This window comes from Mycteria americana, chromosome 1 (assembly GCF_035582795.1).
Source record: "Mycteria americana isolate JAX WOST 10 ecotype Jacksonville Zoo and Gardens chromosome 1, USCA_MyAme_1.0, whole genome shotgun sequence".
Taxonomy (NCBI): Eukaryota; Metazoa; Chordata; class Aves; order Ciconiiformes; family Ciconiidae; genus Mycteria; species Mycteria americana.
Genome location: NC_134365.1, coordinates 176,467,957 through 176,495,330, shown reverse-complemented (window position 1 = coordinate 176,495,330; position 27,374 = coordinate 176,467,957). Strand labels below are relative to the sequence as shown.

At 38.7% G+C, this 27,374-nt stretch overlaps 1 protein-coding gene across 2 annotated transcripts in view; it reads left to right on the top strand.

Moving 5' to 3' along the window:
• The window catches only part of PCDH9 (protocadherin 9), a 711,367-nt gene that overhangs the window by 156,700 nt on the left and 527,293 nt on the right, over positions 1-27,374 (top strand). The window contains exon 3 of one of the 2 annotated variants that reach the window (XM_075527130.1): positions 26,004-26,254. The exons of the other annotated variant lie outside the window; for it this stretch is intronic. Within the exon in view, the coding sequence (XP_075383245.1) occupies positions 26,004-26,024 (21 nt within the window). The 3' untranslated portion in view covers positions 26,025-26,254. Of the gene's footprint in view, positions 1-26,003; positions 26,255-27,374 lie in introns of those variants that run through there. 2 annotated transcript variants of the gene reach the window in all.

Genomic DNA, 27,374 nt, shown 5'->3' with positions numbered 1-27,374 from the left:
AGGAATAGACAAAATGATTAGGATTGTCATACTCTGTTGCTTTTCAGTTCTCAAACTGCTGTATTTTTTAAGTTAAAGAACAGTGCATCTTCATGCGTAAACCTCCATCTTGGGTAATCTATGCAAAATCAAAGCTAGAGACAGGGGGATCAGCAGCAGGGGTGCTCCTGGAAGGCAAAGGAAGTGGGCTGTAAGAGACTGACAGGAAAGGTACTAAGGAAGAGAGGTCTTTGCATTAAATTCTCCTTGCAAGATCACACATAAGTACTTTGAAGAATCCCTTGTTTCATTTTGTTTTACTTTTTTTATAGATAACCACAGGATCAGACAATGAAAAATCAGTAAACCCTTACAAATTATATGATGGTTTTTGGATACCATATAGTCTCTTCTGTCATTGAAGGGCCAGATGTTTGCTGGTGTGAGCCAGTATGGTTCCATCAATCTTATGGAGTAACTGGTAGCATAGGCAACAGTGGGATTCCAGGGATTTACATCAATTAAAACTGATTTTCAGACTGAATTCCCTAGTTTTGTTTTATTTTATTTTGCCTTAATCTGTCCAGAGACTGTTTTAAGTACTATTGCATATTTCTTCCCCATGACTATCACATTTGTCTGACCTTAAAAAAGTTAAAGTTGACACCCAAATAGGATTTTCTTAGTGCACAAGGCATTGCAATATGCATTTAGGTGTTGTCTGTTTCTGTTTGACTAACTTGCTGTATAGTTCATCTAACTTCTCTGAGTTGAGCTGAAAGCCTTGTATCAGGAGCTGTAGCTATCAGTGGAAGTAAATGAGTTGCCACTAGTTACAACACTTTTTTTTGCCCCTTAAGCAGCAGTAGTCAGGAAGCCTGGGACAGGATAAAAAAAAATCAAAATAATTGGTTGTAAGAAATCTGAAAGTACAGCAGAGATGTCATTTTTTTTACAGGTAACTGTGGAATTTGAATAATTTAACCTTTAAAATGTTGTTTATTCTGTTGTGATCAAGAGGAAAAAATGTCACTCCTTTCTTTTGCTGATGCCATTTACAGGGTATGATTACAGATGCATGGTATAGGTGCTTGTGTACAAGGAGCCTTCATCTCAGTGAGGAGCCTTTCTGTGCGAAACAAATCAACCAGAACAATTAAAAAAGAAAAAAAGAAAATCACACTTGGATTTCTCTAGCATCGCTCTGGGCATTTACAAGGTGAAGAGTTTGGCTTGTGAAACTAGATAGGAAAAATCTGGCATAAACTAAGAAGAGCTTTTGGGTTTATAGCCAAAATCATGACCATTTCTTTGCTTTGTTAAATAAGTATTTGTGGTCACCCCATTTCTTGTACTTTGAAATTGGTTGCCGTCTCAGCACTACGTGGGACAGTGGCTCCCTGCGGGCTGGGGCTGGCAGCTGGGGGTGTCCCCATGGGGGTGGCAGAGCAGGTGGCCCAGCCAGAAGCAGGGCAGGCCAGGGGACAGCGGGGGCAGCCCCAGTCCTGGGCATCAGGCACCTCCCTGGGGACTGGCTGAAGCTGGGCTGGGAGTCAGGACAAGGGCTGGACCAACAGGAGGAGAACTGTTGATGCGAGTGGTGATGACGAGTACCAGCTCTTCACAACACGTTGTGCTCTGCTCGTGCACCCTTTCCTGCGTGCGCAGTGGTGCACGCCATTGAAATTGCAGTGGTAGGTGACTAAATCAAAAGACACATTAGGATGACTGGTAGCAGGTGCTGTAAAATGTTTTACATTTTTACAGTTTGCAACCTGCTGAAGTTGGAAGATCGCTAGTCTCTTGCCATTGCTTGAGGAGATGCAGTTCAGACTGTTGTTGTCTGTCACACTGCATATTAGCAGTGCTATGTGCTGCCTGGTACTAGTTATTGTGGAGCTGGGAAGTTCTTTACTACAAAGACCCTTATTCATAAAGTCATACCCATATGTGCTTTGCCAGCACTACTTCACCACTGGTTGGAAGATGGTGGTGTGCTGGCTGTCTTTAATATTCCTATTCTAGGAAAGCCAACAGAAATGTGTTCATGGAAAAGAGACTAAATCAAGGAGCAGATCTTTTACCCAGAACTTTTGCGTAGAACTTTGTGTGCTTTAAAACATGACTGATACAATCTGAAAAATGGCCTCACAATGTGTTATCCTTGTGCCTTCTAGAAAAAATGTTGTATTTTCTGGAATGTATTGTTTCACCAGGTCTAAAATATATTCTGTTATATGCTGTGCCACTGCAGATAGTCCACTGAAAATACTTCGCTTGCCTTATGAAGCATGCCCTGTAGCATGCCTTAGGGCATGACACTTGTGGGGCTCAAGTGATAGCTGAGTTACTGTATGTGCGCTGTGTAGTTGCTTATACTTACTTCAACATAAAACAGCACATTTACACATTAGACAAGCACAAAATGGTCCATGTGGAACTACTTTCACTTGAGGCAAAGTGTCCTTGCAGAGGTCTGAAGTGTGAAGTGAATTTTATCATTTTAAATTGTACAAATAAGCAGAAAAGAAAGTTAATTTGTATTCTTTTTCCTGTTTCAGGGCAGTCAGGGGGAAGGTTTTCCCTTTTTCTCTGCTTCTTTTTTTTTAAATTTTTTTGGAAGGGTAGGAGGGCTAAGACAAATTACCTTTTTCTTAAGGGTGTAAGCCAATTTCCAAAGGTATATAAAATATAATGAAGAATGTGGGAGAGTGAGCCTCTCGAAGCTGACTTGACATTTGTGATAAGTAAATTTATTTTGTGTTTTATTATGTGGAACTTCTTGTTTAGATGGGTGGTAAGTGAAAAGTAAATAATAGTGTTGTGTTCATGGTCTGGGGTGAAAAAAAGACTATCAGAAAAAGTGCTATGCATTTCTTTTTCCCTGGGAAAGCCCTAACCATTGGACATACCAGTTGCGTATCTGAATACATTCCAAGACAAATCTTAGGGGCTGTATCACTTGCATCCTACTTGAAACACTGGCATATGCAGAGTGGTAGTTCAGTGTGGAATTTATTCCTTTACCTTACAGGTTTTTGGACAGGCTTGCTGTTCCTGAGAGTTTTTAAAAACTTTTTCACAGCTTACAATCTAGTTCTTTCATTCAAAATTGTATTTTTCCCCGAGGAGCTTTCTGAAAGATTCTCACCAAAACATAGTAAACAATTTGAATTACCTGGATTTAGTGATTCAGGTGGAAGTATCACCAGTGTGCAGTGGCAGATCTGAGAAGGCTGTGATTCATGAACAGCGGCAGTAATTCAGAGACCAAAATCTGGTCCTTTGAGCTTGCAACACACTATGACTTGCAGAGGAGTAAAACTGAAGTCTCTCCGTGGAAGGCATTGGAACTACATCTGAGAATGAAGCCACTATGTCCCAGTCACCATACTACAATAGTATGCTGCAAGTAAAATGCCTGCTGAAACAGCTGAGGATTCCTTTTGTCGCCGTGACTATGAAAGCTTTGGCAGTTACCTTTTCGAACCTAGAATGTCTGAGTTTCACGGAGAGCTCAGAACTGCTTAGCGAGGGGTGGTCTCTGCACCTGCCTGGGCCTGAATAGACAGGGCAGGCTGGAAATCAGCCTCTCTAGCATGTAGTTCACTATGTGCTAAGCCCCTGTTTTAATTTACAGTCCATAATATAGTTTCTTTGGCAGGGATTCATAAATCTCCATTTCATCTGTATGACTGCTGCATGATTATGGAGGTTTCTCCGGTGCTGCCTCTATCACCACGAAGCCTGCCTCTTAGGACACGCAGAATTCAGCCGCAGGAATATCACCAAATACCAGTCCTTGCAGACGCCTAGCGTTATTGAAAATGTGCTGGTACCTCACATTGCTATGCAGGTCCACGGTCATTAAAATTTTATCATATAAACCTTGTACCAAGGAGGAATTGAGATCCTTGGCAGAAGATGATCGCATATTTTATCAGAATCTTCTGAAAGGGAAGAAACAGCAGGTTCAGAGCAGGAAGGAACCAGAATAACATTCCCTTTAATTTAAATATAATATAATGTCAAAACCCCTGAAACTGACATTTATCTACTGTAGTTCATTTTAACTTTTTCCCCAGAGTAGCTCAGTGTCTGATGGTTGCAGAGCAGTTCAAACCAGTTGCACATGATACAATTTTCCTATGTTTCTCCTGCGAGGCAGACATTCACTGAAGCATGCCACACACAGCTAAAGCTATAGGTGATAACATTGGTTTATCAGGGGTCAGACTTTAGATTAGTAGGTTTAGAGGCTACGCCATTTGTGCTTCCTAGCACCAATGCAGATAGAAACTGGCAGGCAGATAATTAATTAGAGTATTCTGCAGGTGAGACAATTAAGAAGTTTCAATTTAAAAAAAGAAAAAATTAGCTAAGCCATTTATCAGCCAAAATCTTTTGCTTTGTTGTTAGCAAAGGATCAGATGAAAAGAGTTTGGCCTGCTTGTGGTTTTACTGGGATCAGTTTTTATTCTTAATATTTTGCCTGTGTATGTCCAGTTTCCTTTTCAGTTACAATTAAAAATAATTAGAGAAAGAACATTCCAAAAAGTAATTACTTTTTAAATATATAGGAAATATTTAGGAAATGCTTATTCTGAATTAACTAGAAAATAAATGGAAAAGGTGAATTTGAGCTAAGTTTTTCAAAATTATAACCCCTTCTTTTTTCCCCTACTGTCTGAATGCATATCTTGAGATAACTGGTATACAGAAATTATACCTAGATCCCACTGAAGACAAAGACAGTCTTTCTGAGTTTCTCAGCACCTCTTATATTAGGCTCTAGTTCCCATAGAAGGAGTATCCAAAATATAATGCTTTGAATCCACAGCCTTTTGGCAAACTTCAGATTCACTGGTTTGCCCCTAAAGAGAGGTAAGGTCCATAAGCAAATATTTCTGGCCCATAACCTGTATTTAGATAAATAAAACATGCTTGTTTCTTAAGTGAATAAAGATAAATACAAAAACAGATCTACTGCAGGTAAAAAGTATTTCCATTCTCATATTTCATGAATACATGAACTATTTCAGTGTTAGGTGGACTTCAATGATTAATGAGTTCAGGAAAGGCAAACCCCAGTTTTCCTGTGGGTAGAAGAAGACGACTGGCATCTAACTGTTCTTGCTGTAAAAGCTAAAAATGGGACTTTTTTCTGTAAAGCATTAGGACCAGTGCCAAACACTTCAAAGGTACTTAAAAGAAGCACAAGTGTTTTCATTATTTAATGAAATTAAGGAGAAAAAAATTGTATTTTCTTATTGAGAAGTAATGTTTATCCCTAGAATTAACAACAGTGGGTATTACATGAATGTTTCTTCTGGATTTCTTACTCTTTAAAGTAACATTGGCTTTAGATCAGATGGCTAACTAGCAAGTTCTTACCTTACCTTCGTAAGCGTACATATTGTCACAGTGATTTTATTTCATTTATGAGTTAAAAGTGCTTGTGTTTTTCAGCTCTTGGCTTATCTTCTGGTTTTTTTACAGATGAGTGCACCTTTGTTTATTTCTATGTCAGGCTAGCTTTGTCTAAATAGAAGTACTTTGTTATGTTGGCTTGCCCTGAGTTTTTTAATAACTTAAGCAATGATTTACATCAGGGAGGGTCTGGACTACAGTGAGAAAATGTTGGGAAATTACAGACAAGCAAAGATCTGTTGATGTTCAAAAAACTACCCGTCCTCTCCGAACAACTCTATATTCTGAGCTACAGGGTTTTTTTCCTTTCCTAATGTTTTATAAGTGAGGGATTCTGCATGTGCAAGAGTTGCTCACACTTTTATGATTCTCTTGAAGCTCTGGAAAGAGGATGCAAATGGCAAAAGGGCTGTGGAGCCACCATCTGCAAAAGGAGGAACTGCCTCTTCCAGTATGAAAATCTCCATAGCTTCACCTTTGTCCAGCCTTACCTTCTACAATACAAGCCCTCTGAGGAAGGGGGGTGGTAGGTAGATCATGGGGTTTGAAAAGCTTTGGAGGAACCGGTAGGCTTCCATGAGGGCCTGCTTCTGGTATAATCTTGCAGACCAGTGAGCTTACTCCTATGGGTTCAAATGCATTAGAAATAAATGAACAAGGGATTTTGCATGAGAGATTTCTGTTTACTCTTCGTCTTTTACTGTACTTTGGATGATCTAGCTTTTTATACAGATAATAATCGTATAGGTGAGTATTATGAATCACCTACAGAAAAATAACAGGTGACTCTTATCTGTTAAAAAAATATCTGCTATCCTTTCTGAATATGAAGAAACTACAAGAAATTCTACCATATGCCTACTTCCTATAAAAATCAGTTAGACAATGATACTTCTGATCTCTGATTAGTATTTGTTGACAGGGTTGCTATCAAGTGTTTTAAATCTAAAATTCGAAAATATTTTGACACTGTCAAGGTTACTTTCCAAATATTTAGAATATTATTTTTCTTGGTTGTGCTTGTAGGAATGTTTCATATACTCATAGCTGAAGTGTGCTTCCTTACCAAAAAAGATATGCCCTATTTTTTGAATGCATATAACCTTTTGAAACTTGTAACTTGATGAAATCTATTTGGACTTGTTTTCATGGATCTAGCAAAAGAGAGCTCTGTAATTTCAGTATTCTTTCTTTGCTTAGTATCAGGTTGTTGCTCAAAGCCTTCATAAAGCTCTTCAAAGAAAGTACTAGAAGAATTCCCATTATAAGTATTAGCTAAATGACTTGGTTCTAATTTGTTTCATTTTCAAAGTAAAAAACCCCCTATTTCGCTGAAATATTTGGTAAAATCAAGTCAACACAAAACATCAATTAACAAAAAACCTGAACCGATCTGATTCAGGTGATGGGCATAATTGTGGTTTCATACAGTAAAAGTTGCACTAAAGTGTAAGGAAATGAGAACACAGCTTTCCCTACATTCTAGGAAACTTGGCAGACTTCACTAGGGGCATTTCTACTAGCTATAATCATCATATTGTTATTATTTCTTGCATTCCCTTAGCTGTGGGAAACATGATGAGTAAGAGCAGTCTCATAATGTATATTGATCACCCAAGTATTAATCTACTCAAAAAATATTTACCACTTGCTTAGCACTTTTCATTTCTTTAAACATGAAAGCACTTTTAAAAGGCTGAGTGGGTCTGTATTTTTCCATTTTACTTACGGAGAAAACGGAGCAGAGCACGGCTAAGTGACTTTCCCGAGTCACAACCTCAGAAGGGTGAGTGAAGTGACGTGGGCCCTCATGCTACCAGGGCTGGAAGGGGAGACAAACTTGGACAATTTCTTCAACCGTGGTTGTGCCTGCGATTTCTGTAAAAGCACATTTTTGTATAAATGCCCCTCTAGATATTTATTCTCTGAAAATAACAGCTGCTTCTGTGCTTTCTCTATCACAGCTTTTTCGTCTCTACCCATCTTCATGCCATTTCTAGCCTTGAAAAACGCATACACACAAATCAGCCACTGAAGATTTCTAGGGCTGAATACGAGGTTTTCTTGTTCATCCTCTTGATCGTGGCGTACAGTCAATCTCAGGAAAAGGTGCTTGTAGGGAAGTCTAGTTCAGCACTTCAGCTTTACCAGACGTAGTACTTCATTTTTATCTCTTTCTGCCAGTACTCCAGCAGGAGTTTTCCAGGGGGCTGGGACGATGTTTTGCGAGAGATAAGATAATATAGTGCCCACACACTGATTCCTAAAAAGTGTGCTTTCTAGCATACCACATTGATAGCACAGCAAGTAAACAACAATAACTACCTCTCTGGCGTACGCATCCACAGCTATCGCTAAGGGACACTGCCATCCGAAACCTTTTCTTCCATGCAGTGCTGCACAGCTGGGCATGGGCACTGTGATTTATGGTCCACTGACTGCAGTTCCAGCTAGCCTCCTTTGAACCAAATTTTGCTTTTAAAACAACCAGTCTCTGCTTCGCTCTTTGTTTGAAAAAAAATCCACCGAGTTTTCCACCAGATTTGTAAAGTTCCAAATCCTTTTGTTTCAGGGACAAATACTTCTTCCATTGAGCCCTTTTACATGTCAGAGTGGAACCATCCCCTGGGTGATTTAAAGGCAAAAGACAGAAATGGGCCACTCCAGGCTTCCTGTAAACAGTTTAGATGAGAACAATGTGCTAACAGTTCCATGCAGTTTTCAGAGGCGGCTGAATTTGCTGGATTGCCGAGTCACTGACAAGCTGTCGCGTGAACAGACAATAATTTCTTTCAATTAGAAACTCATACAGGCAGAAATATCCTTCGAATATCATGGAGGTAAAATGGAAATTCGGCTCCGTTTCAGCGCCGGATTCCTCTGCTGCCGTAGAGCAAGCGGCAGACGATGGAACTGTGCATCTACTTACAGACATCAAACTTCTTTCCTTCTTGTCTTTGTCTTTCTTCCTTTCAGCACTTCCTAACTATCTTTTCTAAATTCATTTTACTGTTGGCTGACTGTCACCAGTTGCCATAGCAACAACCTCTGGTAGCAGCAAGTCTGGGATGCCCGATGTGAGCATCTTCACATTTGAGCCGTGCCAAGGCCAGCTATTAATCCAGGGTTATATATTGGCTCAACACTGTAAGATTGCTCTATTTTTTCCCCCGTTACCTGGCTGCCAGTCTGCTTTTCCTGAGTTGGTTACTGCTCTTTCCTCACATATCTGTTGGGCAATCTGGTGCTAATTTTCATTCTTTGATCTTTTTGTGTCGGTTATTTTGGAGGACTGGTTAGCTGAAATATCTTTTAACGAAATAATATACAACACAATTGCATTAAAGAGCCTCTTTTTCAGTATGGTTCTTAACGAAAAAGAAGGATTTGAGGTAATCTTGTTCTTTGGACAAATATTCACAGTTTATTAGAACAAATTTCATTTGCAAGCTGTTTAAATGCTTTGCATGGCGTAACAGCGGTTAGTTTTTTATTAGGGTAAGGGGGAGAGAAATACATTTAATGGTAGCATGTTTGGAGACAGGCAACTAGTATGGGACAGATGCTAATGATGCAGCACCTAATGGCAGCAGTGGAAGGGTATAACAGTCTTAAAATTTTTTTAAAACCCCACACCCTCACCATAAAACAACCCCTAGTAGCAGTTGAAACCTTGCTGTAAAGCAGAAGGAGCAAAGTGGTTAAGAGTAGTTGGTTGGGAAATGAGAGCTGAAAGAGAAAACTGCAGTGCAGTGATTGGTTTGATTTGCTGAATAAATTGCTATGTTCAGATTCAATTTGTATCAATAAGCAAAGCACTGTACACCTGCAGAGCCTGTCACACTTGGTATCCAAAACTCTGACACAGCTAGTCTTAAACAATCTTTTTACTGTTGTCAATAATTAAAGCCAAAAAAACCCCAACCACCCCACCAAAAAAACAACCACTAAACTTACAGGATTTGCGTTTTTATTCCACATACTTGAAAAAAGAGAGTAATGTTTCTTTGGGGTATTTCCTTAAAGAAACACAATACTTTTTATAAATATTTGGAATATTGTAGTATTCTCAATGGATTATTTTAAAAGTAGCCAAGGGGTACTGTTCATTCAGTAGGAGGATTTCTCTTTATTAAATGTGACTGAAAGCTAGAAGCATAATGTGCTGTCTCCTTAATACAGTGGAAATTGCACTTTGATAATTTGCAGCTATGATGTAAAATGGGTAAATGCGAAGGCTTTTACATTTGCACCCAGGCAATTGATGTTTATCCCTGTCTGCCATCCCTGTAGCTTTTCAGGATTGAGAATAGCTGGTTTCTAGGGAGTGCTTTTCTTGGGTTTGGTTTTGTTTTGTTTCTTTTTTTTTTTGGTCTCAACTTCTTCGGATATGTTTTGCAATGAGCAATTCATTCAAAATCTGAACTCTCCATTTTTTTTTTTTTTTAGTTTAGAAAAATCCCTGCAGGTTTTTTTGGAAGTTTGAGTTCAAACTGCTGTGATGGGAGTTTTCAGGAGAAACAGTACTGAACTCTTATAAATGATTGATGTAGAATAATATATCTGGAGAAAGGGCAAGGATGAATCTTGAGAGGAGGTATAATGGCTCCAAGGTGTAGAAACTTATTTGGACCAACCCTAGTAGATTTTAGGTGAATTCCTCAGGTACATAGAAAGTTGCACACCTGACTGAAAGGCCTATCAGCTTAATATTTTCTACTAGGGAATTCCATTTATTTCTAGGAGAATAGAAAGAGTGTAAATCAATTATTTGTTTGAGAGAGTAAGTAGGGTGAGCCAATGCTGAGTATCTTTTGTCTTGACTCTTTGAGCTGCTACACTCATACTTGATTTTAGTCAGAATCTTGCAGATTCTGTTTCTTATGGTAAACATGCATCTTTTTGTGCAGCCCAGCACTAAGTACAAACTTTGAAATATTGCTTATTAATTGCAGTTGACATTTGTGAGCTTGGGGTCAAGCTACTTTTTGAAAAAATGCCTACATGGCAAATTTCAAAAAGCATTTTTGGCAGCTGCAACTCAAAAGACCTATGGACAGTTCTATAAACTCATTTTCAGCCTTCCTTAATATTAGTTTAACACTCTAATGTTTAATCAAAGTGTTTGATATTTAAATATTAAACATTGCCATTTTCCTCTGGAAACTTAAACCAATATTAAAACAGAGTGAACACGAGCATCTTGTTTAATTATTGTTAATGGTCCAGGCAAATTCCAAGACGGAAATATCAGCAGTTATTACACATCTAAAGGAAATGCAATTCTACTTATTCTTGGTGACAGGTATTTTCACCATGTGAACTTAAAATATTTTGAGCTGCTGTAGCCTTCTTCAATAGATAATTCCTTTACACTGGAGGGAAGTTTGGTGTCAGGATGAAAATGATGCTCTGTTTTTGATGACTGACAGAAAGAATGTCTCCTTCCTAATATAGATAGGAGTGACAGTCTGTGGTCAGAAGTATATTATCAATTTGGAATATACATCACTGAGTATTCTGGGCTAAATTCTTAAAGACACGTAGTTTTGCCCTGCATCTAATGTGAGACCTTCACATTGTAGGTTAATAGTCTCAAAAATACCAAAATATGATGGAAAATTAGTCTTAGAAATTTGTACTTCCATGCAAAACAATATATTTTAAAAGCCATATGTAACTACTTGGATTTACTGGATCTTCTGCATTTGTAGGGGAAAAAAAAACAACAAACAAAAAAGCAAACAAAAGAAGAAAAAGCAGGGGGAAAAAAAAATTTTGGTTTTCAGTGGTGAAATCCTGGATGAAATCCAGGAGGCAGTCCAAAAAAAAAAAAAGGAGGGTAGGGGAAAGACCTTTGACAGCGGGTCTGACCAATCTGTTAAACTGGGTTAAATTAAGTTCTTTAACCTCAATCTCTAACTTTGCTCACAGACCTAGTTAAATTGGTGGGTAGGCTGGCTCACCATACTTCCTTCAGGCTACACAGAAGGAACAATTAAAAACTCTTTTATGTAGTCGCTGCTGGAAACAGTAGAAGCTGTGCCACAAAGTGTTTGGCTGCATGGCAGAACTTGTAGCTACCCACCTGAAGAAATAAAAGGTATTTCTGAAACAGAAGTTCAGAGGCCAGTGGATTTATTGGCTGCAGCTGTGAAGGTGAGTGGCTAAAAGCAGGAGCAGTAGTCATGGCCATTCGGCTGTGAAGATGACAAAAAAAAAAAAAAAAAGTTCTTTCTGTGTTCTAGAGATTTTTTTTGCTGATAATGTTTATTTCTGAGCATGAAAGCTATATTTTGCTTCCAGTTTTTAGACAAAGTCAAGTGTCCTGACATTTACTGTAAGTAAATGGGATTGTGTGAAGGAAATTTTTGATGACTCCTTTGTTTCTCCTAACAGAAACAGCAAGCAAGTTTTCCAGTAATGGCAGAAACATTCAAGATAAAATATGCACGACAGCATTAATTATTGCAGTATATTAAAAACTAGACGGAATGTTATACTCATGTCATGCCTCAAAAGCATGATCTTTTCTTACATAATTTTTAATACATCATTGTGTTAGAAATGTCATGGATATGCAGCACTTGCTGTACACAGAGGAGTTTATCTGAGTTCCTGTCAAATCTCTGTTCGTTAATAGAAATCTTTAAGGCACTTAGGCAAAAGGGATTTGGTGTTGCGGTGCCGGTGTGTGCTGCCAGCTTTTATTGTTTTACTATATCTGTGTTCTTGGTGGACAGGTTGTTCCCTGTCTTCCCCTAATTTTAGGGAGCTTTGCTCCTTTCAACCGTGTTGTTAATGAAGGTGAGGAATCTCTTCCTACGCATCTTTATTGACTCTCAAGCTTTTGAGTGGAGGAATAGAGTTTTGATTTCTTGTTGTTTTTAGAACAAGCAGACAAGAAGCATTGACTTATTGAACAAAAGAGATCAGACTTAGATGATGATGCAAATCATGATTCAGAAGAGGTTTTAAATGAAATGCCAATAAATATGATTGCAGGTCATACCTACTCAGCTATTTTTTTGATCAGTTGGCACAGCTCTGTATGTATTTGCTACCCAAAAGCCATTAAGCAATTTGTTTGTGATGAAGACAGTTAAACTGTAAAAGCCAAGTGCCTGAAACAGAATCACTATGCTAGTCATGCAAATATTCCTCAGTTTAGAGAGACAGGCAGCTTCCTGAGGCTGTGGCTTCTTGATAGGTAGGTAAAGACCTACAAGTCAAGAAGAAATTGAGAGGATATTCAAGGATCTTTCTGTTTTTCTTGATTGTGAGGGAAAGGATAAATAATGAATAACAGCAAAACAAGTCTAGCAGTAAGAGGCGAGAGGCTTTTTCTGCCATGTGACGAACATTTGCTTCATTCATGCATCATCAGTCTGCAGCTTGTTGTCAGTGTTTTCCTTAGTCTTCTAGTACAGAGCCCTGGAGCATGCCCACACTACTTGTTCTTGGAAGTATATTGAAATAATGACTGTGATTCAGGCTGAGGTGCATGGAAAAGGGAGGGACTTCTAACTTGTAGTGACTAGATAAGTACTGTTCATGAGCTTGCATTTACTTGCTCTTTGCAAAGATTTTTTTTTTCCCAAGGTGTTACCCTGCATGTGCTGCTCTTTACTTTAAACCAGATAGAGCCATTTACATCACAGGGAGTTTACGAGGAACAGCTCTTGAGGTGTGCTTTGTTACTGGCTTTCTTTAACACAGAGAAATACTAAAATGCTAACAGATCAAAATGGTAGTATTTACATCAACAAAATGTAAAAAATAGATGCAAACAAGTAATTTATTAGGAGTTTGCTTATTAACCTCCTGAATGGTAAGAGCTGCATCAGTTCTTGCAGAGACTGGGACGTGTGGTGCTTGAGGGAGTTTACCTAAGGAGTAATGTTTCGACATGCCTGGCAGGTGTATTGGTGAGCTTTCTGAGGTGGACAGCTTACACCTGTGAGAGGGATGTGTTTGCGTTCTTCCATTTTTTTTTTTTTTATTTGGGAATGGTTGCAGCTGTTAGCCTTCCTCTAAATTCTGCCACCCTAGACAGCTAGTATTACTGCTGTGCAAAACTCCAGTTGCACTGTCTTTGTCACATGCATTTTGGGATGGAGTCACCTGGTAATTCTCATTGACTTCCCCGAGAATTCATTTGCAACACACAGTCATTTTAGGTACTTGACAATAATTTGCTTGGTTATTATTTTATTTCAATCAAATCATATATTGCATGTCGCAGCAAATTGAAAAGATTTCATAAACACCTGTTCTAAGCTGTGGTTTTATGAGTTAAATTTAGATCTAAAATATTTTTAACCATGATTTTTTGTTATCTGTGTTTGTTTTTCTTCTTGTTTCTTAACAGGACTTTTTTTTTAATTTGCTTTTTTGGGATCTTTCAATTCCCATTAAATACATAGGATTTAAATATAAATTAAGAAATAGAGATGAGCTACTTGTTTATGAATGTTAGGGATCTCAGGTGATGGCCACCTGATTTTTTTAATGTTATATTATTTTTATATTATATTTTATTTTACGCTATATCTTTAATTGCCGGATAACATTATTTGCAAATATAAGTGATGAAGGCAGTGGGTCCCACTAGTGGCAATTGCTAGCAAGTGTAGTTCATTTTTATATAAATGTCATGTGTTTCAAAATTTGTAGTCCAGTAAGATATGCTGCTTTAGAGAACATAGGGACTTACAAAATCTTATGCTTTAAAAATAAAGGGAGAAGCTTTCCAAGTTTTCAAGCAATTCTTTGCAGAGTGAAAGCAAATTACGTACACATCAAGAAAGCGGTGTATGATAGACACTAAGAAAAACCTGGAACACTTCTCTTTTTTTTTAATCAAATAGTTTGAAAATGTCAAATAAAGGCTATGTTGTTCTTTTTATTTTAAATAGAAATTTCTCAGCAATACGTAGGTAGCAGGACGAAAATGTTCATGGATTGTTACATTATAGTCACAGTTTCATTTCTCAAAATGCGCAGCTGCTGTGTCATTTGAAGATTTAGAAGTCACTGCATTTATGTTTTAATGATCAATGGCAGCTGTTGATCTGAGTCATTAATGAGACTTTGACTGCATCTGCATTTAAACCTTGTATATTCTACAAGAGACAAGAGTATGCTTGGAAAATGAGATTTGTGTCATGGTAATAATAAAGAGTTTTACATGCTCAAGCTGAGAGGATTCACTCTCCTGAATCCTCTGCTCTAGCCTGTGGAAGGTTACACAGTACAAACTTTCTGTTAAATGAGAAGGGGCAGACTGAGAACTCTTGCTGCGATTTCAAATAGAGCCCTTTGGTCTATGAGCACATAGAAAATGGCCCCTAGGTGAAGGTACCTGCCACTTCTATGTTGAGAGTAAAGTAGTAGGAAAGTCTCTTCAAAGTGAAAAGTGATTTTGTAGCTCACTCATTTATTAAAATGCTATCTATTACTTACTTTGGGGGCAGCAGAGTACCTTGAGAATGACAGGTTGAGTGCATACAGTGTCACTTAGGGGATGTTTAATATAATGTCATAGGTATTTGGGTACATAGATATTTTCTCTTAAAAATGGCAAATAATGACCTTCCCAAACAATGTCCCAATTGTAATTCTGTTCTGTAAAATCCCTCCTTATAATTAAGTGTTCTTGTATTATTATTTTTTTAAGGTTGTAACTATCAGTAGGTTTCTGTATCAGTAATAACTTGCTTACAGGTTAGTAAAGAAAAATATAACTCTTTTTCAAGCTACAGAGTGAATTTCTAACAGGGTTTGCCTTCTTGCACACTGCCTTCTCTGATGTATGTATTTCATTAGCTTTTCTATCCTTTCACTCAGAGACTTGTTCTACTTCACATTCTTGGTAAATTGTTCTGGTTAATTTCTCCTTTACCAATAGGCTAAATTAAATTCCCAATATAACAAAAAGACAGAATTTTCCAAATTAGAAGTGGGTGAATTTCTGCAAGAAAACAGAGTGAACCATGATAAAGTTTTCTTGTAGAAGTGCTATAATGTTGTATTTAGTCCTGTTGAACAAGGAGTAGTTATAGGTGCCTCACTGAGTCCTTAGTAAAGCCGTATCTTTTTCAGGTGATTGCTGATTATAGTCTGAACAGGCTAATTGCTGTTGCAAAGCCCAAAGTAGTGCCCATTAGGACATGTGAGAAGTAGCTTGGAAGAGCTATAGGAGGATGCTGACATGTAATTGTTTGCAGAATGTTGGGACCAACCTACTATTTCAAAGATCTCACTTCTGTGAAGACTAAATCTGTAAATTAGCCAAGACATTAGATAGAGAGGTAGCACACAACAAAGTAACAAATAAACTAAATACTGGCTTTCTTTCAGATACTATACACCTGCTACTGATTTCTGGTAAGGCAAAGAGTCACAATCATAACCACTGCTTTAGAAAAAATGTGCTAAATCATCCAAAGTCATGAATAACGGTTGCTTTATAGGTTATTCATTATTTGGAGGAGTTTTCTGTGTTGGAATTTGGCTGTCATGGACAGTTTAGAAACAGATACTACTTCTAATTTGGCCAGAGAAATTAAGGATGATGAGAGATAATGTTAAGGTTGACAAGAACAATAACGTCGTCTTGTTATCTCTTTCAAAAATTATCCAGTGCTGAATAAGATTATGTCTTCATCCCATTTGTCCTACACATATCTTCGATTTGGCCAAATGCCTGCTCTCAGTTCTTCAGCATCATCGTCTTGTTTACAGTGGAGAACTTATCCTTTGGCTTTTGACATACTATGTTTCAATTGCAGCCTGTGTTAGCCTTAAATCTTGCCACTTGGGCATTGCAGAACTTAATAACTAGTGAGAATTAAATGATTTCATACAAATAACTACAATTGTAGCAGACTCATTCGCTTGGAGAATTTATGACTATGTGATTGTGATTCTCAGTTCTTTATGAGCTTGGTAGAGGACAAAATATCCATAGCCCAAATGTACCTTACCTCATCATGCAGATGTTGAAAAACTCAGACTGTAACATGTTTAGGACTTTCGCCATCTCTACTCCTTCATCCCATGTCAGGAGTTATGCTGGGAAGTCACAGAAGCCTCTTGTGATAATGGTGTCCATTTGCATCCTCTTCTGGTGAGATAACTGGCTGCTTCCTACTTTGAGATCTTTTGGAAGAAATGAGTGAGCTAAAAAAACTGTTCTTATGTCTGAACACTGACAGTTTTGGAGATTAGGAGAAGAGAAATGAAGAAGAATAGTTCAAGAAATAGCTCTGGTTACCATGAACTAAAAACCCAATGAGTTTCATAAACTAAGTAAAAGAATGATCCAGAATGCCTAATTCAGCAGTGGTTCAACAAATTCTTATTGCCCCAGAGATTGCTTTGCTTTTTCGTAATTCCTCTTACTAGCAATAATAATATCAGGGAAAACAAACAAACAAAAATCCTGTGTAGTAATTGTCCACTGCATAGCATAAGATGACTACTCTGTAATGCCCCTTATAAACTTAGAATTTAAAAGACCGACGGACCTACCTGGTTAGATAACTAGTGGCTAAGAGCAAAATCATTATTTCAGGCCTCATCCTACAAACACCTTACACATGTAAGTAGTGAATATCATGAGATTAATTATATGGATAAGGGTTGCACATCTGGGCCCTTGTACATTTAGAAGTCCTGAGCAGAGGCTGATTTTGAGATGTGAGCAGTTTTGTGGAAGCCATTACAAATGTGATATTACCTACATTTTAATATTGGAAAACTTTAATGTTCATTCAATATCAGACAGTAGATGTGGACAAAGGAAATAATAACAGAACATATTCTATACAGTAATACCCAGAGTTAAGTTTATGCTGGGACAGTAGAAGCAGAGCATTTGTTATTATCTTTGTTATTGCTGGGACTCTATGGTTTATTTTAGGACTAAAAAAAAAAGGTGTATATGCATAAAGCATATATTTATGTTAAATACAAGTTCCATTTATAAGTGTACTTAAGTATTAGTTATGTTTAGACTTATATTAAATATGGTTGACTTATATTAAGTATGGTTAAGCTTTTCCAATTGCTTAATCATTTTCTTGGAAATGTGGCTTATGTCCTGATGAAAACTACAAAATAAAAAAGCTGTCCTTTACCATTGGTGTCTTCCAATCACACCATTCCTGATTGAAATCTCTGAAAAAAAGGAGCTTTTCAGCCTCAGGAAAACCAATTCAGAACCATTAAGCATAGCTCAATCTCCTGTACTGAGTGGAAAAAAAAAATATCACTTTTGGATTGAGGATAAAGCATAGTGTATGCCAAATCCCAAATAAACTGTAGAGAAAGCTAGGAGCAAATGAAAGAGTTTTGCATAGAATTGAATACGATTGTGTATATTATATAGATAATGCTGTGATAGACTGGAGAGCATAAAACTCAGCAGGCCTTTATTTCAGTATGCTCAAGAGCATCCCTCAGTTTCACCTTTGGTACTGAAGCCTAACTTGTAATTGGGTAAACTTTCCAGGTTTGGAAGGTTCACTTTTTAGAAGTGCTGACAGGGGTCTTGTAACATTCTGCACATTCACCTTTTTATCATTTTAAATAGGCATGAATTACCTTTTCTGTTTTGAAAAGACATTTGCCATAATGGAAGCAGATGTGATATACTTCTCATTGGTACATCTTCCAAAACTCATTTTCAAGTATGCGGTGACACCAAACAAAACAGTGTGCCCTTTCTTCTGCTGAGCTGCTAAAATCTATCCCAGCCATATTTCATTCCATGCACATTTCTAGCTAATCTAATTGGATCTGAACTTCTAACATGAGAAGATTGTTTTAATGGTAAGAGAAGTGTATTTGTCCATACCAGGCACAATGTATAATAAAACAACACATACTCAATATGAGGTATAGGAAAAAAAGCACAATACATTGTTTTGATTTAATATGCAAAACAAGAAGATAGCATGCATTTGTGTAACATGAATGAGGTAATGTTATTGTGGGAAATGTAATTTTGCATAACCATAATTAATGATTTTATCTTTTATTTTAGTAGTTGGCTGACATTTATGCTTCTTTACTAAGAAAGGGAAAGTAAATTATTTAGAATTGTTTTCAGTAATTGTGTAGATTTTTCATATGAAAATACTATTGGACTTCAGGCCATGCTTTTTAGCTAATGACAAAATTTAGACCAGAGGACTTGACTTGAAAAGGTAGGCTGGCAAACTTGAAAGGGTAGTATGGGCACCTAGGTGAAAACTTTTTATTGCAAAATAGTGATAATTTAGCTAAATCTACCTTCCTGATAAGACATTCTGCTACTTCTTTCACAATATGAGATATTGAGAAAGAAGCTAACTTAAAAAGAAGTGGTTGTTAGTAAAAAATAAAATGGCCCAAATATGGCTGGAAATATGGTATTTATGCAGCATTAGTATTATTTGCATTTATTTGCATTAGTATTATTAGCATTAGGGTATATTTTTTGCATTTGTGTAGTACTTAATAAGAAAAGATACAACACACTCTTTTCCCAGTAGGTGGCTTTCAAATTAAAGGTATTTCATTGTTTCATGATTGTGGAATTCTTATCAATGAGAATTAAGTCTTAATAAAAACTTAAAAGATTAAGAACAATACACATACCAATTATCTTGAGCTCATGTTTGTAAATACTCATAGGCCAGAAACACCTCTCGTATTCCTGTGACACCAGCAGCATTCATACTTTTTATCATCCCACATAATATAGGATCCATTTGTTCTAGGCTTTTAAAATTAAATTCCTTGTTTTTGCTAACCAGCCCCTCCTCTTTTGCTAACGAACATCGTACTACAATAGCATACTTATGCCAGAGTGTGTTCAGTGCATGTCCTGTGGACTGGATTCAGCCTAAAACCAGTCTTGCAGACTAACTGTAAACCCTCAGACATATCTAAACCATATGGTGAGTGCAATGTGGATGTCTCAAAAGACACACTGACACAAATATGTAATCCACATGGTGCTTTGTAGCGTTGTGCAGGATACACCAGCTCAAGACAGGAATGGTAGAACATACACTTTTTATGCTACTTCAATATTTTTTCCTGGAAAAAAGGAGAAAATAATCATAGGACCATGTCTGATAGTGAGGCATGCATCTGAAAGTTGAGAAAAAATGAACAGAACCAAAGCAGAGGCAATTCATAGAATCATAGAACAGCCCAGGTTGGAAAGGACCTCAAAAGATCATCTGGTCCAACCTTTTGTGGCAAAGGGAGCCTCAGTGAGATTATCTAGCACCCTGTCCAATTGCATCTTGAAAAACTCCAGTGATGGAGGTTGTCGGAGAAGGAGAGAAGACAAGGAACACCACATCTTTCTTTGTGGTAGCTAGTCACATCTTAGCTCAATTGGGGCTGCCCATCTTCTCTCAAGTATTATCCCTGAGTCAGGTATCTTCACAGTCTCTCTGCAGTGTCCATTTCGTAAGCACTGTCTGAATTCAGCTTCTCTTCAAGGCAGTTACATCCCTCCAGCGTTTTGTTCACCTAGCCATCCCTACAAACGCAGCTGCTCTATGTGCCCCCACCCCCAATATCTTCACTACTTTCTAGTAACAGGTTTTGTGCTGGGTAGGTGTCAGACGAAAGCAACAGTAGCAGTTAATTGAACCTCTATAAAGATACCAGTATGGTTTATCCCCCTGCTATCTAGTTTAATAGCTTCTGTTGAATGAGACCTGTGACAAGTCGGTTGAATCTGAATCCTTGAAAATTGTAGGTGGTTTCAATGCTATATAATTAAATTGGCTTTTAGTATAATACCAATAATAATAAATAGACTACTACGATTTTTCTCCAAACCCTCTAACAGATACTTATAATACTTAAAGGTTTTCTTCTCCCCCAGCTTTGAGAATGTAATGAAATTAATAAAAGTGGTAGTAAGAATTATTTAAGAATACTGTTCAAAATCAACAATCCTGCTTCTACTAAGTATCTTTCACACTCTCTTTTTGATTCAGTTTTCAGTGAACAGATCTGATTTGAGGAAAAGCTCTTTTATGCTTGTGCCTATCATTATTTACTTTCACTGAAAGTCCTCATATAAGAACGAACTAGGGAAAGAAAAGCTAATGAATTTGAAAATAAATAGTTTAAGAACAAAAAGGGGGAAGAAGAACACCTTATCTCGCTGAGCAGCAAGACAAGCAGAAAGGAGAAAAAAATGTGGTAAGGAAACTGTGGAGAATAGGAAGCATAAGAAGAAAAGTGTCTCTTGTTTGGAGACGTTGCATATGTCTTCCAGCTGCAGGATGTGAAGCAAGATGTCAACAGCATAGCTGGAGGTTAAGGTAGGGCTTGAAGACAATTAGGACACATGGAACCAATTGTATAGCTGCCACAGAAAAAATGTATTTGGTTCTGCATCTAGAAATTTCACAGTTGCTCCAAACACATGCACAGTGCTATATAGCTTATGGCAATGGTTATACTAATTGACAATGGGTGAAAAATACAGTCAGCTAACTGGAATGGAATACAATAGAGCATATGACAATTATTATGCAAAAGGGAAGACCAAAGTCCTAAAACTAGGATTTTGTAGGAGATACTAAGACACTAGGGTGGTACTAGGATAATAGTAAATGGATCAGAATAGCAATTCATTATTACACAGTCTCCCTCCTAGACTGCCTCTTTGAACAGGAGTTAGCAGGGCTCATTGAAAGAGCTTTAAACTAGATTTCAACAGGGAAAGGGATAAAACCAGGCTCACTAGAGATAAGCCTGGGAGCAGCACACCAATATTTGAGGGATGGTGTGGTAGCGAGGTCCTTCGGTCTGCCGTCTCAGTGGAGGTAGGGGATGGAGATCCATACAGCAGCAAAGATGAAAGGGTTGTGGATGTGTTAGAAAATATGAAAGTGCCTGAGAATGGTCACATAGGAATTAGGACTTCTCCTCACAAAAAGGTGACAGGATCAATAGCCCAACTGAAGTGGATCTACACCAATGCACGCAGCATGGGCAACAAACAGGAGCAGCTGGAAGCCATTGTGCAACTGGAAAACTATGATATAGTTGCCATCATGGAAACATGGTGGGATGACTCGCACAACTGGAGTGCGGCGATGGATGGCTATAAACTCTTCAGAAGGGATAGGCAAGGAAGGAGAGGCAGTGGGGTAGCCCTGTATGTTACAGAGAGTTTTGGTTGCCTAGAGCTTAATTATGGTGACAATAGGGTTGAATGTTTGTGGGTAAGAATCAGGGGGAAGGCCAGCAAGGCAGACATCATGGTGGGAGTCTGTTATAGACCACCCAACCAGGATGAAGAGGCAGATGAAATATTCTATAAGCAGCTGGGAGAAGTCTCACGATCGCTAGCCCTTGTTCTCGTGGGAGACTTCAACTTACCAGATGTCTGCTGGAAATACAATACAGTAGAGAGGAAACAGTCTAGGAGGTTCCTGGAGTGTGTGGCAGATAACTTCCTGACACAGCTGGTGAGTGAGCCGACTAGGGAAGGTGCCCCACTGGAAATGGTTTTTGCAAACAGAGGACTTGTGGGTGATGTGACGGTTGGAGGATGTCAGGCATAGCGATCATGAAATGATAGAGTTTTTGATTCTTGGAGGAGTAAGGAGGGGGGTCAGCAGAACTGCCACCTTGGACTTCCGGAGGGCAGACTATGGCCTGTTTAGGAGCTTGGTTGACAGAGTGCCCTGGGAGGCAGCCCTAAAGGGCAAAGGAGTCCAGGAAGACTGGATATTCTTGAAGAAGGAAATCTTAAAGGCACAAGAGCAGGCTGTCCCCATCTGCTGAAAAATGAGCCAGTGGGAAAGAAGAGCAGCCTAGCTGAACAGAGAGCTTTGGCTGGAACTAAGGAAAAAAAGAGGGTTTTATGACCTTTGGAAGAAGGGGCAGGCAACTCAGGAGGACTACAGGATGTCATGAGGTTATGCAGGGAGAAAACTAGAAGGGCCAAAGCCCAACTAGAACTTAATCTCTCCACTGCCATGAAAGACAATAGAAAATGTGTCTATAAATACATTAGCAACAAAAGGAGGGCTAAGGAGGATCTCCATCCTTTATTTGATGCGGGGAGAAACATGGTGACAAAGGGTGAGGAAAAGGCTGAGGGACTTAATGCCTTCTTTGCCTCAGTCTTTAATGGTAAGACCAGTTGTTCTCGGGGACCCAGCCCCCTGAGCTGGAAGACAGGAACAGGGACCAGAATGAAACCCTCATAATCCCAGGGGAAATGGTTAGCAACCTGCTACACCACTTAGACACACACAAGTCTATGGGGCTGGATGAGATCCACCCAAGGGTACTGAGGGAGCTGGTGGAAATGCTCACCAAGCCCCTTGCAATCCTTTATCAGCAGTCCTGGCTGCTCCCCTAACTGGAGCGGTCCAAGTTGACTGCAGGTTAGCAAATGTGATGCCCATCCACAAGAAGGGCCAGAAGGAGGATCCAGGGAACTACAGGCCTGTCAGTCTGACCTTGGTGCCAGGGAAGGTTATAGAGCAGGTCATCGTGGGTGCCGTCATGCAGCATGTACAGGACAAACAGGTGATCAGGCCCAGCCAGCATGGGTTTATGAAAGGCAGGTCCTGCTTGACCAACCTGATCTCCTTCTATGACAAGGTGACCTGCTTAGTGGATGAGGGAAAGGCTGTAGATGTTATCTACCTAGACTTTAGTAAAGCCTTTGACACGGTTTCCCGCAGCATTCTCCTGGAGAAACTGGCTGCTCATGGCTTGGATGGGTGTACTCTTCGCTGGGTAAAAAACTGGCTGGATGGCTGAGCCCAAAGAGTTGTGGTGAATGGAGTTAAATCCAGTTGGCGGCCGGTCACAAGTGGTGTTCCCCAGGGCTCTGTGTTGGGGCCAGTTCTGTTTAATATCTTCATCAATGATCTGGATGAGGGGATCAAATGCACCCTCAGTAAGTGCAGATGACACCAGGCTGGGCGAGAGTGTTGATTCTGCTTGAGGGTAGGAAGGCTCTACAGGGGGATCTGGACAGGCTGGATCGATGGGCCAAGACCAATTGTACGAGGTTCAAGAAGGCCAAGTGCAAGGTCCTGCACTTGGGTCACAACAACCCCATGCAATGCTACAGGCTTGGGGAAGAGTGGCTGGAAAGCTGCCTTGCAGAAAAGGACCTGGGGGTGTTGGTCAGTAACCGGCTGAATATGAGCTGGCCGCGTGCCCAGGTGGCCAAGAAGGCCAATAGCATCCTGACTTGTACAAAAATAGTGTGGCCAGCAGGACTAGGGAAGTGATTGTCCCCCTGTACTCAGCACTGGTGCGGCCGTACCTCAATCCTGTGTTCAGTTTTGGGCCCCTCACTACAAGAGAGACATTGAGGTGTCCAAAGAAGGGCAAAGAAGCTGGTGAATGGTCTGGAGCACAAGTCTTATGAGGAGTGGCTGAGGGAACTGGGGTTGTTTAGCCTGGAGAAAAGGAGGCTGAGGGGAGACCTTATCGCTCTCTTCAACTACCTGAAAGGAGGTTGTAGAGAGGTGGGTGTCGGTCTCTTCTCCCAGGTAACAAGTGATAGGACGAGAGGAAATGGCCTCAAGTTGCGCCAGGGGAGGTTTAGATTGGATATTAGGAAAAATTTCTTCACCAAAAAGATTGTCAAGCATTGGAAGAGGCTGCCCAGTGAAGTAGTTGAGTCCCCCTCCCTGGAGGTATTTAAAAGACGTGTAGATGTGGTGCTTAGGGACATGGTTTAGTGGTGGACTTGACAGTGCTAGGTTAACGGTTGGACTCGATGATCTTAAAAGGTCTTTTCCAACCTAAATGATTCTATGATTCTATGTCTCAAGGGAAAATGCAAACAAAACAAGCAGAGCAAAGCATAAAGTAATCAAATAGCCAGAGATGGGAAAAATCTACTTCCAGGGAACTTTTCTCCAAATTATTTTAAAAAGTGTTGTCATGAGACATGGCACACAACCTCTCTTTCAAAACTTTTTAACAGTTAGTCTGCGTAAGATTACCAAGAATATCAAGAGTTGTAAGTGCCAAGTCCTTCTTTGAATCTTGGTAAGGTCTTGACATCAGTGACATCCTGTGGCATTGAGTTCCATAATCTAATTATGTGTTGCATTAAAAAGTATGTCCTTTTATCAGATTTGGAGCTACTGCTTTTCACTTTCACTTAGTGTCCTTTTGTTCTTGAATTATGAGATGCAGGACTACAGAAGCTCCTGATCTATTTTCTCTTTGCCACTTACCATTTTTATACTTTCATCATATCCCTCCTTATTCATCTTTTTTTCTAAGGTTAACAATTCAAATTTTTTTCAGTCTTTTCATATGAAGGCTTCTCTATATGCCTAATTATCACAATCACTCTTCTCTGAATACCTTCTAATTCAGTAATATCTTTTTTTGTGATGGGGTGACCAGTACTTCACACTATTCCAGAGGAAGGAAAATTATTGATTCATATAATGACATTATGTTTTCTTTCTTATTCCCCAGCTTTTTTCTTATGCATCTTAACATTTTATTTGCTTTTTTGACTGCAGCTGCACATGGAGCAGGGCTCTTCATTGAGCTGTCTGTAGTGAGGCCCAGGTGCTTTTCCTATGTTGGTGCTCTTAATTGAGATCTCTGGTAAAGTCAATGATTTGTTACAGATTGTTTTTGTGTTTTGGTTTGTTTTTTTTCCACCAATATGCATTGCTCTGCATTTAAACAAATGATTTTCACCTCTTTTAAGATGGCCCGTCCATCTAGCTTGGTCAGTTACCTCTGAAGTTTCTTGTTTTCTTCAGACTTGGTTAACAGAATTTTTTTGTGTTGTCTGCAAATTTTGCCACATTGCTGTTCACTCTTTTTTTTTTTTTTCACATTAATTAATATATTTCGAACACCTGGTCCTTGTATGGTGCCTTGAAGCACCCTGCTGTTAACTTTTTGCTATAATGAAAATTGACAATATATATGCATTTTTTTTATCTTTGAGAAAAGTTTTGCTTCATTTTGCATCGTATCCCAAAATGACTTAGTCTCTAACTGATATGGAGACTGAGTTAGTCTCTTGAGAGGAATATTGTTCTTGCCACATTTATTTTGTGACTCTAACAAGGCTAAGGGCCAGATACCTTCACAATTAAAGCTAAATGTTTGAGAGACAACTATGCTCTTTGTGACCACAAGTATGGAAATTAAGGACAGAGGATGGAAAAGTAGTTAATTCATTCAGTATGTTTGGCAGATACATTCAAAATTAAGATGGAGAAAGCTTTTAACATAGCAGTTCTTAACACTGTCTTGGTGAGAATCCTAGAAAACAGGAATATAATCAGTCTAAACAGGCAGAGGTGTAAAAGTCTACTTCTTACATTCAAGACCTTGTATGAAAATAAGAAAAAAAAGAAAACTAGTGGTAAGGTCTAAGCAGCTGTTAATTTTCCAGTGTTTCTTTCAAAATCTGATATGAACCAAGATATTTTAAGATTTGGAATCCCCATAGTTCTTGTGGAAAAGGGGAAAGGCAAACCTATTTGGAGGCTTTATATGTCCTGACATCCCCTAGGCCTGCTTATTTCCTGCTATCTCTCTCTCTTTCTCTCAAGTGTTCCCCATCCTCTCCCTGAGAGAGTCTGTCTGCCTCATCAACCCTGACTGCCTACAGTATGCAACAGACTCCACCACCTTTCCTCACGAAGAAGATTGCTTGCACAGAGGAAGGCTCCTCAGACTGCTTGGGACACCTTGCACAGATGCATGCCACTGCCTTGAATTCAGAACGGACACTAAAAGAGATCCTGAACATATTGGTGGAAATGTGATCAGCCACCTGCAACTCAGATCCTACCTGTTTGGTAAAAGAACTATAAGGACAACTAGAACTTCTCGTGATATTGCCAAAGTTTTATCTGAAGGAAATACAGTATTTTCCGTATCATAGTCCACCCAACCCCAAAACAAACTATTTTGGGTGAAATGGAGGTTGACAACAGGTATCAAGTCTCTCTTTCCTGAGCGAGCCTATTAAAATGCTAGTAACCTCTCTACAACTAGTACTGGAGCCTAACAAGATTTGAGGATGGAATGTTCTCATTCCATGAGAACATGGAATATAATCTATGGCAATCTGTGGACCAATGATACATACATATATATATGCATACACATGTATATCTGTGTGTGTATATGAGTATATATATTCTTTTTCCTAGAGCAAACTATTTTGATATAGTCAAATATAGGAAGCTGAATTATAAGAGAGTAACAGTAAAACTTGCCACCGTGACCTTTTTTTATGTGCACAGAAACACAAAATTATCAGTATAATATAGCACAATCAAAAATTTAAATAGAGTTTCTTATTTGAAGGAAGAATAGGAAGAAAACTTGGTGCTCTTCACTTAATTTTGGAAGGTTCTAAAAATACCACAGTGCTTGTGCAGCATAAGAAAGTGACAGGGATAGAACATAAATTGTACAGTCACACCTATTAATGAACATAATGTTATATTAATGATACTTTTGCATCAAATATAAGAACAGAAACTGTACTGTGTGCCACTTAGTTAATTTAGAGGAAAAAAATGTATACCAAAAATATGAGCTCACTGCAGTGAACAATTCAAAGCTGAATGCTTTTCACAATATATTTGCAAAATAAGCAGCAACATAGCAAAAAGTTACTTAAGTCTTTACAGTTTGCTAGCCAAACCTAAGAAAATTACCTAACGTTAGGTGATTGAAGACTGAGCTTTGCAAAAACAATGCGTATGGAAAACAGTGAGAATACTGTGCCTGCTGCTGGCTTCATACCGAAAATATCCGTGCTTTGCATTTGCTGTGGGTTAATATATCTCTTGAAATGTGTGTGTATTCAGATAGTATTAAGAGATAAATATATGCCTTTTTAATGGTGCATTACCATTTGGGAGAATATCACAGAATACTTTTCAACATCTCTAGGAGGCTGTCACTCA